General features: G+C 37.4%; 1 protein-coding gene across 5 annotated transcripts in view; it reads right to left on the bottom strand.

Annotated features, from left to right (window-relative positions):
* Positions 1 to 1,062: 1,062 nt before the first annotated feature.
* Positions 1,063 to 11,949, bottom strand: part of samd4a (sterile alpha motif domain containing 4A) — a 230,985-nt gene continuing 220,098 nt past the window's right edge. For all 5 annotated transcript variants that reach the window (XM_078562637.1, XM_078562641.1, XM_078562638.1 and 2 more), the window contains 2 exons: positions 10,321 to 10,404; positions 1,063 to 4,030 (listed from right to left, as the gene is read on the bottom strand). In XM_078562637.1, coding sequence (XP_078418763.1) covers positions 4,002 to 4,030; positions 10,321 to 10,404 — 113 coding nt within the window. In that variant the 3' untranslated portion in view covers positions 1,063 to 4,001. The remainder of the gene's footprint in view (positions 4,031 to 10,320; positions 10,405 to 11,949) is intronic.

The following is an 11,949-nucleotide window of genomic DNA, read 5'->3' as shown; positions in this document are numbered from 1 at the left end:
CCTTCTTCTAGAAGGTTTTAGATGTCCAACCTCTGGTACAAAAGCTTGGGTCACTGTTGTTCAGACATGTCAAAGAAACAGATTCTCTGCTTGTAGTCCACTTTCTGGATTGTACCTCACGCAAGCTTCCCCCCTCTTGTCTCCTGTGCAGCTACAGGTCTATGAGCAGTGAGCTGCAGTGGTGCTGCTGCTTGTCATCTCAATCCTCTTCGGAGGTCCAATCTAAGTCAGCACTCATCCTGATGTGATGTAGAAAACCTCCAAAGTGTAGAAAGTAACATCAAGGCAGAAATATTGTGAACAAAACCTTTCCCACTAGCAGGTAAGAGAGAAGCTGTGAGTACTGAACATTTAATTGGCATTTTTGGCTTCAGACCCCGTATTTGCTGCTGTGTATTCACCTTGGTTTCATTGGTGTGTTTCAGGAAGCCTGGGAAATCCATAGACCTAATGTTACATGAAAACTGAGTCAATATCAAAACTGATTAGCAAAAGGAAATTAAAAATGCCTTGATTGGTTTTAACACAACCCACACCTTCTCCTCACTAAAATCTATCCCATGTCCACAGCCGAAAAGGAGTAATTCACTTTATCATTAATTCAATGGTGAATTCACTCTAGATGACATATTGTGAATGCAATAGTCATCTACAACATTCTAGCTCCAACTCATTCTCCATGGAATAGAGGGTTATTTGCAGTCTGAAACATTGTAATTATTCTCAGAAGGATGCACTTTCCCAAAAGGAGAGAAAAGAAAGAAAATGAGAAAGTGAGAAATAATTTGAAGGCCAAGTCAACCTGGGTTGTTCTAGCTACCTGCTTATACTTTGTATAAGAGGAAGGGTAGCTTTTCCTGCTGCCTTCTTGACTAGAGAATGATGTAGGATATGAAAAGACCCACAAAAAGGGGAGAAAATACAGCTGTTGCCTTATGCTTTCTGCCTATTTTTCTTTTCAATAGCACGACTGATTACATAAAGCTTCTTTCTTCCATATATAATGAATGTTCAAACTAGATGCGTGTATTTTATTTTTGCAGTTAAAAAAGACACATACACCAGTGTTACAAAAACTTGTATTAATCATCTCCCTTCACTTTCAATATAATGCTGATATGAAATAACCATCATTTTAGTTAAGTGACAGAAATGGGAGTAATAAATACATTGTAGCAAGTTTGCTGTTTAAGTCACAAGAGTAATTCATTGGTAAATTTAAACAAGAACATTTGAAAACTATACACTTGCAAAGAACAGCAAGTAAAACATATTAGTGTTTGTCATAAAGCTTTAACATGTAACAAACGTGCTTTTTCCATAAGGTGACAAACTGTAAAAATATGCATTTATGTGCAGCAGTAACTATGCAAGAAACATACTTCTTGTACACTACCTTCTTTACAGAGGGCAACAGGAACATAAGCATGCATGCATTTACAATGAGGGATTGCCTCTGCCTGACATGCAACAAAGGAAAGAAAGCAATACGGGACTGTGTATTTTAAAGAGAGGAGAGGTTCTACATTGAACTCTTCAACAAAACTGTTCATAAATATATAGGGTATAATATAATAAAAAAGGGAGGAAGTATCCAGGTCATTACTGTTAGCGTTGCTGTTGCTTCCTATTCCTCCCAGAGGAATAAACATTCACTATTTTCTGAATCAAGATAAAGAAATACAAAAAATAAAAGCCACCATAGCAAATTTTGATGACTTGTACAAAACAATTTAATTTTTTTATTTAGTGTTTTATATATAGTGCACACACATCTATTGCAAGACCTGCCTTTGTAAATGTACAGAACTTTTAAAATATCTTCACTATTTTATGTCTTGCATTCTAGCCATAATCTCTCAAAGGCATCACAGCAACCTGGCAGAAATTACAGAAAACCTCCATTTCTGGCAGCTCTAACTACAGTAGAATAAATGTTTTGTGTGGCTCTTCAACTAAGTTTTTCAATGTCCATAAGTTGTTAAGCACTTCAAACACATTCAAAACAATTACTAGGCCAGGCTTTGTGCTGGGCTTGCAGAGATATCCTGTGTGCACAACATTTAACAAAACAAAAACAAAGACTATAAATATCAAGAATATGTCTTATCACCTTTGTTTTTGTAATGGTGGTGCTACCTTGCTCTGTATAAAACAGTTAACACTTGGGATAGGTGGAAGATACAAAAGGAAAGGCACTGCCGCTTTATTTCTAGATGTTTGACTTCACAGCCTTATATGCATGCAATCATCATTTCATAAATAATTCATTTTACATAGGATAGTATTAATCAAGCTCTACACCTGCAGTCAATACAGGACTCAACAGAAAAACAGAGAATGGCGTCAGTGTTTTCAAGACAGAAGCCACGTGTTAAAATTAATTCACTAGACAGCACTTCTTAGCAAAACAAATTTTTGTTGCTATGTAAATATTTAACCTATACCTTGTCAATAGTAATAAGCAATATTAAAAAATTAACTAAATGGATGTTAATATTTTGAGACATACTCATGGTTACCAGCCATAGCAAGTTAATACATAACATATCTAAAATAATACATCTAATTAATAGATAACCTCTGCATCTATAAATCAGTGGAGGAATAAATATCAATTCTGATTTGTAAATACTTTTTAGGACTCTCGTTAAACAGGATGTGTTAATGTGAATGCAGTCACATTACCTTTTCTGAAGCTGTACTCACTGCAAAAACAAATGCATTATGTGTATAGTTTAGCACTTTTTTCACCAATTTCATTTATAATACTGCATTTCCAACTCCCTTTCTGACAAAACTATATCCATGCGTATTCAATTTCATCCCATTTCTTTCTGTTGTTTCTCAGCGCTTGCCTTTTCCTTTCCTTATAGTTGTACTAATCATCAAATTAGACTGTCTCTCACTCTCAGATGCTGAAGCTCTAGATTGCAGATATTTGAACACTTATTTTGCATATGTAGTTGGGGGAAGTGGCAGGAAAAACACACAGTATACATGTTGTCAGATCCTGAATCAACTTTGCTTTAACTGTAAATATCAGGGTTTTTGGGTTGGGGTGGCAAAAATCTAAAGCAAAACAAGAGCAAGCAGCATACTTGCCGACAGTTAAACAAACTGCAAGGCCGATTAACTTTAACTCTTACCATATTACACAAGTCTCCTGCATTCAACAACATTCCAAATCCTCCTCTCTCATTTCATCACGTTTAACATTTGTACCTATTTAGGACTAGCAGTTACATTTACAATTTCTTTTAAAATGACCAAATATCCCCTAGAAGCATAGTCTTGCTGCTAATCAAAAAAGCAAACCTGCTGCTATTGCAGAAGGAAAAAATAAAATGCTTTAACAATAAAAATCACAATGGCATACCTGAAAATGTTTATGTACCCTTTATGTTTATGTAAACAATATGTAAATTTGATTTAGTTATACTTAAATCACTCATTTCAAATCTCCCTTCATGACAATTCTGGAAAGAGTTTAATGACCCCAATCAGGTGCAATGAATATGAAAGACACCTTACATGTGATCTGTTCTTACTTTTGGTCACACATTTGTAGTACAAGTTTATAGTTTTTTTAAATAACTTTTCAAAATACAGAAATATAGCCAATCACTGTTGTGTTGCTTCAAGTTCGATTTTCCCTCGTCACTACAAAAGGTCTCCCCATTCATTTGCCATATCTACACTAACTGCTCTGCTTACATAAATTATGCCTCCTCAGTATTAGGCATCTAAGGGTGCTTCACTGCAAAACCTCTCTCATGGACAGAATTATTCTTGTTTGACCTGACAATATTCCAGGTTTTGGTGATACAGTAACAATCCAGACTCTTGCACAAAAATATGTTCATTACAGCTTGCAGAAACATAACACAAGACATCGGTTGACCCTGTCCAGGGCATGGGGCTGGAACTTGTGAACTGTGGCCTGAACCTGCAGCTACTTTTGTGGTTCAGAGCCAGCACCAATGGTGTAGTTCAACCTTCTAGATAGTAGAGGTTCTGTCAACGCCATCTGAAAGTTAAAAGCAAAGTCAGTACTCTGCAGTTTTATTGCTGATGGATTATAAAATGCAATACGCCATTGTACAATCTAATATTTTTATTTAAAGCTACACAATACAATTTTCATTTAGGAATCAGGACAAACATTCAGAGTTTTAAAAAAATGCAAACAAAATTTGGCTTCAAAATAGTAAAAATACAACTTACTCTTGGAAACACTGGGTTGGATTTTATGTGGAGACGTATTGCCTGCGCTCCCATCCCTCAATGGAAAAGCGGTCTTGAACCTGGCATCCCCAGCTTAGAACAGCTTTAATTGATTCAGAGTTGGACTTCTGCCCCCATCTGGGCGCATGTCCTGCTCTAGAGAGCTGCCGGCCAATTTGATTGGCTGGCACTCTAACTCCAGCAGTGCCAGGATCGTGCAGTGGCCACTGCTGGGGCTACAGGGAGTGCTCAGGGAAGAAGTGTCTGGAGCCCGGACTTCAGGTAAGCCAGGTAATAGAGGGCTTTGGGGGGGGGGGGCGGGAGGTTAAAGAGGGGTTATGATCTGGGGGTTGGGGTTGAGTGGTGCCTCTGATGGACACAGGGCACCCCCCAAAGAAGGTACCTTCCGGTCGGCCTGACGGCAGCCCATGCAGTGAAAACTGTTGGACTGCCCGTCTTGCCTCCGTAAATTACCTTACATAAATTACCAGTGGAGGTGGAATGAGGCCCTTTAGTGGCCATTAATTGGCCGCTTAAGGGCCTTAATAGGCCCTAGGGTGGGCGATCTGCCTGACACCTTCCCCACCCAATGTAATATGGGAGACACGTATGGGTGGTAGCAAGATGATGGTAAAGCTACTCGTTTTATTTTACGATCCAACCCCCACCCCCCCCCCCCCCCCCCCGCAACCTGTAAGTGCACTGATGGGTGCTGTAAAACTCCGCTCATTGATTTTGCATTTTAGTAGAATACAGGAACGTGTTGGCTGAAGGGCTGGACTGGAAGTGCTTGTACCAGAAGGCAACTATTCAAGGTCACTTATCATTTTAAATGACTGTTTCTTAAAATAAATATTACTGGATCCTGCAGCCGTAGTATAATCAATGCGCAATTTCAAAATTCCAGATAAAAGTTAATATTTATTTTTAATGTTCCCAAGAGTGTGACATTAAATTTATTTTAAAAGAGGACCACTTTCTTCAAAAATTTCTTTTGCAACTATATTATCAGTATTTCAGGAGCAACATATGGTGTCAATTACTAACTCTGGGAAAAATGTTAGTTTTGAATACTTTGCAAAAGTGTCAGCCCATTTCTAGACTTGTATTAATGTGCTTGTATGAAAAAAAAATCAGTCATGATTTGGTTTGACCTCTTCCAAAAGCTATGCAGCAAGAAAAGGGTAGACAAGTTAACTAAGAGGAATGTCAACACTTAAGTGATGCAGTAAACTGAACATATGTATATGTTGAGAAAATGGTAAGAAATACTGGCTTTTGGTCTCCAGATGGTCGAACAAAGCTGCTGGGCCCTATGGCTGTGTGCAGGGGCTGCAGGCAACATTTTGGAGCAGGCTGCAGTGTTGGAGCTGTTTGGGTCAATACCACAATCGTTAAGATGAGATGGGCACACAAAGTTTGCGTGTTGCTGCCCACCTTGATTGTAATGGGCACAGGCAGGTTGCAAATCATGGCTCCAGTGCCCAAAATATGAGGTGGACTGATTTCTAGTCTCAAGGATTTAAACATTTGAAGAACAATTCCTTAGAAGATGAGGAGTTTGATACGGCATGCAAGGAAGACAAACTTAATTTCATATTCAACACGCAAGATTACATGAAGGAGCTAGAAAGAGAGGTTTAACAATTCAGGAAGAGCGGATGAGATATTCAAAAGTTATTAAATTTCTCTTCAGCAGACAAAGCTCCTGGCCCTGATGGTTCAAAGTGCTTTGTAAATAAGACACCTGCTTCTACACTTCTCTACTCCACTAATGATATCCAATCTCATGTTCCATAATAAGCCAAGGTTGCTGCATCTCAAAAGGGAATGGTCAATTAATTGCTCCCCTCTCCAATTCTATTTATAAAATTCTTACTAAGATCCTGGTATCTCATCTGAAATCAGCTCTTATCTAATATACAAAGGTCAGGAAGGACCATGAAAAAAAATACCTATTCTGTTCAATTCTGGTCTCCTTGGTTGGTTAAATATACAATTTGAGTCACCATTCAAACAACTGCAGTTTCACTTGATGCTAGAACTACTCTAAGAGGAGTGGTTACATAAACAGACAGCTCCCACCTTCCTAGACTGAAAAACTAGCCTGTATGCAGAATCTCAAGCTGGAATATATTTGGCTTTCACAATTAACAATAAAAATCCAATACAAGAAAGTAAAAGTAACCTTAATTGCCTGAGTCTTATTCTTCACAGGAGAAAACTGAAAGTGTGCTTAAAATATCCAGATTTCCCTCCACCTTCATTTTAAATATTAAATTTACCCCAGCCTTGGTCAAAATTCTTCATCCGACCACTTTGTAACAGAGTGCTATGATTCATCAATACACTATTGCCCATTCATCATTTAAGGCACTTGAAGCACTGAATATGGTTTTTTAGCGCTTTCAAATTGGCACAATATTTTAATCTGGAGATGCATTAACACAATTTAATTCTATTGGGCAAATTAGAGCAATATTTCAGAACTTTTATACACTGAACATTACATTTGTTTTTTTAATAAAAATTGTTAACATTTGAACATCGGATGAGATAGTTGACTGCAAAACGTAAGTTAGGTGATGGGTGCTTATTCTTATATTGGCAATAATATTATATAGTATAAACCTATGTTTTTGTCTGCACTGGGTGTTACCATCTAACAAACACAGAAAATAGTGAATTACTTCTGTAGTTACCACAATATTTGAGGGAGGACTTTTGTTTAAAATAGAATGCTGAAATAAATAACTGAAGGCAACATTTGCAGGACTAAATGAATTAAATTAATAAATATGTAAACCACTTAAAATTCATTTAAAACCAATTCTATACAACATGTCTCTAAAAATGTTGCAAATTATAGGTTTAAGCTGTGATAATTCAGGTATCAAGTAACTAGAACTCAGAAAAGGATTAAAGCTTTGATGTAGAAAGACTTATAGTGCTTTTTTTGTTGGAACAAACGCAGACTGATTTTATTTCAGCTAAAAAAATCTTAACTTTTGCCTACCAAATGAATATAAAACTTACTATTCAGTTGACGACAGGCTGGAGAGGCTTTCACTGCATTGAACTAAAATCTTACCATAAGTCAACCCAAAACTGTACTTTGCTGGGAAAGTGATGTTTAAGGAAATGCCTCAAGGTTTGCTATACTAATAAGCTATTTAAGAGACATGCAAAGCAGATGGCACACAGACACAGTTCACTTTGTTAGAGCTCTTGAGCTTAGCATATGGACAGCAGTCCTGCATACCAAACCATACCACATTATTGGCTGAGTTTTTCCAAAAATATTACTAATAAATGGTTTTAACAGAGACCCCGTTGTGGATCTACAGGTTTAATTATAAATAGTACATTCAGTTTCCACTTCGTTAATGAAATCATATATAAATCTGCCAACTAAAGTTGTGAACATACAAACATATGAATTAGGAGCAGGAGGAGGCCACTTGGCCCCTCGAGCCTGCTCCGCCATTCAATAAGATCATGGCTGATCTGCCTACCCCTGATAACCTTTCACCCCGTTGTTGATCAAGAATCTATCTAGCTCTGCCTTAAATATATTCAAAGAGTCTGCTTCCATCACCTTTTGAGGAAGAGAGTTCCAAAGACTCTCAACCCTCAGAAAAAAATTCTCCTTATCTCTGTCTTAAATGATCAACCCGTTATTTTTAAACAGTGACCCCTGGTTCTAGATTCTCCCATAAGAGGAAACATCCTCTCCACATCCACCCTGTCAAGACCTTTAGGATCTTAAAGGTTTCAATTAAGTCACCTCTTAATCTTCTAAATTCCAGCAGATACAAGCCTAACCTGTTCAGTCTTTCCTCTTAAGCCCATTCCTGGTATTAGTTTAGTAAACCTCTGAACTGTTTCTAATGCATTTACATCTTTCTTTAAATAAGGAGACCAGTATTGTACACAATACTCCAGATGTGGTCTCACCAATGCCCTGTACAACTAAAGCATAACCTTCCAGTGTCAATAATCAGAGAATACTTATCAGAAAATAACTTGGACACGGAATGTACTGTTTGACCAGATCAACACTTTGAATTCTGGATCAACATGCATTTTGAATCAATGTACCTGTATACCAGAGATACATACATATTGCTAAATTGCTCAAAAATCAAAAAAGGTTGTAGTATTTGAGCACTATGAAAAATATTTTTCTCCCATGTAATATTTATGCTGCAGTATACAGGACCATGCTGCAGAACTTTTGCAAGTAAAAATCATCTTGTAGCACTCAAAATTAGCTTGTGAAAAGGATGCAAAAATGGTGCACTTTAATTAGGTACTTGAGAAAATATGTTTATCTGTCATCCATTAATATGAATCAATCATTGTTGTTAAACAAAAGTAATAGATTACTAAACAGTAACCTCAACAAGGGATCTGATTATGTCCTAAACCAAGTGAAGCTCTTTAGTCCTTTCAGCCCACCCAAGTGAAATTTTACTAGGAGCATATGAATTTAAAATTAAATTACAGCATTAAATCTATACTATCATGCATTCATTTCACTTAAGTAGGGGTTTAGAAGTGCAAGCGTTACCAAAGGCAGCCAAAATAAACTTATTGAAGCCAAGTTCCATTTGACAAATTTACTAGTTTTTAAATTATTAACTGCATAAATAAATAGAATGCAGTAGACGTATGTATGGATTTTTAGAAGACATTCATTGAGGATTCTTAGAAGAGGCTTAACAAGGTACAAGAAGAAACGTAGCTACATGGATAGGAAGTTAATTGATGAACAGGAAACAAAGAATTAGGATAAATGGGTACTTCTTGGATGGAAGGAGGGTTGAAGTAGTGTGCCTCAAAGGTCAGTTCTGGTATATATAAATTATTTTAAACTTGAGTATAGGGAGCACAATCTTAATTTGCTGATTACAAAAAGTGGGAGCTTTGGAAAACAGTTAGGAGGAGCACAAAAGACAAAGACAAAGTGGAATGAATGTGGAAAACTGCAAGATAATACTTTGTGGGATGAAAACAAGAAGTGGGAGTATACACTCAATGGGAAGACACTGGAGGATGGTTTGGGGCCATAAATATCCAACTCCTTGAAATACAGTAGATGAAGCCAAAGGAAAGATGAACAGTATTTTTATATTTTAGAAAAAGAACAGAGCCATGATAAGTTTATATAAGGCACTGTATCCTCTGCTCTCTGACCTGTATTGGTTCCCAGTCAAGCAATGTTGATATCTAAATTCTTGTCCTTGTTTTCAAATCCTTCCATGGTCTTGCCCCTCCCTATCTCTGTAATCTCCTCCAGGCCCCACAATCCTCAGATATATGTGCTCCTCTAATTCTGGCATCTTGTGCAACTTCCAATTATAATTGTTTCATGTTTGGCAGCTGTGCCTTCAGTTGCCTAGGCCCCAAGCTGTGGAATTCCCTCCCTACCTTGCTTTTCTCCTTTAAGACGCTCCTTAAACCTACCTCTTTGAGCAGGCTTTTGGTCATCTGACCTAATATCGCATGTGGTTTGGGGTCATTTTTTGTTTCTAATGCTCCTGTGCAGCACCTTGAGATTTTTCATTACGTTAAAGGCACAATATAAATACAAGTTGTTTTTGCTGTTGTTGGTTAGATCACGGTTACAGCATTGTACGCAGTTTTGGATACTCCATTATAGAAAGGATATTAAATCCATAGATGGCAAATAGCATATATTCACCAGGATGGATGCCAGGGATAGGAAACCATAGTTATGAGGAAAGACTTCCTGCAGCTGGCATATAGTGATATATTCACTAATATCTGACTTAATTGGTGAAAATTTCAAGTGCACAATGATAACCAAAAGAAGTCAAATAAGATATAAAGCTGAGACTCTCATTTTCGATTCATTTACCTGAGTAAAAATAAAACTTTACAGGTTGCTAAACTGTGGCCCTACTAAAAGGCTTCTTTTGTCATAAATGTGGATCATCAAGGGAGATCAATTAAAAGGATACTATTCTTTTGCATATAAAGTTATCCTGAACATTCTAATTATACAGATGCTTCATTTGGTTTCTGGGCATGCTTGCATTGCATTCTGCTTCCATCTTTTACACTTACCACCCAGGGCATGTTCAGTCATACTGAGACACAATGATTCCAGTCTGTTGTTTATATCAGGTTCTGTTACTGGTACTTGGAACTCTGAAAAGCAAAATGGCCATCTATCAGGATTCACACCATTGTGAAACTGAATATCTAACAGAAAATTCACAAACATCGAACTATTAAGTTATTTTTGGCTTCTGAAAGTTGTACAAGTAATTTTCAAAAAGGCAATTCAGAATCAAAATTGCATCTCCTTGAATGGCCAACAAGACTGCTTAGTAAAAATTTAATTCAGGTGAAAGGGCAAGAGTGCAAGGAATGAAAATGGCACAGGTACATTTACAGGTTGGGGCAAATTATTTGCATAATCACAAATCTTGCTTTACATGTGACTTTGATATTTTAGAGTCAGTAGACATTAACATTCCAAGAATATCCACCTTTCATTCCAATAAACATATACAATAGAACAAATATGCTTCACTGTGTTACTGTGAGTGGCTGACCTACAATCAGGCCTTCCACAAGGACATAACTTTTTTCCCCAGAAGTGAGGAGGAGCTGATCAAGACTAATGCCTGGGAGTATAAGGAGCCTGGCATATATTCTGTCTGGTCCCAAATAGAATGGAAATGTTTGATTTGCATCCAAGAATTTGATGGCCATGACATAGAATTAAACTGGCTCAAAATTTAATTCACAATATAAAAAACATCATCAAAATTTAAACATTCAAAAGTTAATTGATCGTAATTTGGTACTTTAAAACAATTAGCATTTTCATAGTGCTATGTAATGCAGCTTTCAGAGCAGCCACTGACTAACCATCATTTTATATGAGGAGGGATTTGCCATTATTGTGGAAGATTACTTCATTATTTCAATCTGAAATAACGCATAGCTGAAGCTAAGGATAATATCCAAATGAAAAAGAAAAAAGACACGAATAATGATAAACTTAAATGGAAATGATTCACCTTAACAATTTCTTGTCCAGAAAATTAACTTCCCTAACTGAAACTTGATTTTAATCCATTCCTCAATGCATTACAAATTCTTTTGTGCAATATCAGTATTTGAGAGCTCTTATGGTATTACAATACACTAACAGATGATGTGGTGTTCAGTAAACTGAAGGTTCCAATAGTGTTATGCCTAGTAGCATTACCTGGCACACACATTGAGGAGGAGGCCTGGGGTATGTTAGCTTTGGGATAGGTGTCAGGGTCTAGCAATACTTTGCAAGTTAGGGTTGAGGGCTGGGGGTGCTGTGGGGAGAGGGCTCAATGCTATATGAACTCTATAAAGTGAGGTTCTAGGAACACTGTTGAAAGGTCCTGTGATCACAGAATGGTATCCTGGGATTTGAGAGCATTGGAAAGGAGTAATGGGTGCATTGAGGTATGTGTAAAAGTAGGGAACAGCGGGGATGTGATCCTGGTTTTTCTGAGCACTGAGACTGGTTCACAGTCCAGGGTGAAGCGGTCTAGTAGTATTGGAGATTTTTCAGATCCGGCAGTACTGCGGACAGCAAAGTTCAACAAGCTTGGGGTGGGAGGCCCCCAGAAGTATGGGACCCAACGACTGGAATACTTTAGAATCATCAAGCAGCAATCCTTCAGCTTGTCTGTCAGACTCCTC

The sequence above is a fragment of the Cetorhinus maximus genome, chromosome 18, assembly GCF_964194155.1.
Source record: "Cetorhinus maximus chromosome 18, sCetMax3.hap1.1, whole genome shotgun sequence".
NCBI classification, from domain to species: domain Eukaryota; kingdom Metazoa; phylum Chordata; class Chondrichthyes; order Lamniformes; family Cetorhinidae; genus Cetorhinus; species Cetorhinus maximus.
The sequence above is the reverse complement of the archived record's forward strand: the minus strand, read 5'-3'. Positions and strand labels throughout refer to the sequence as shown.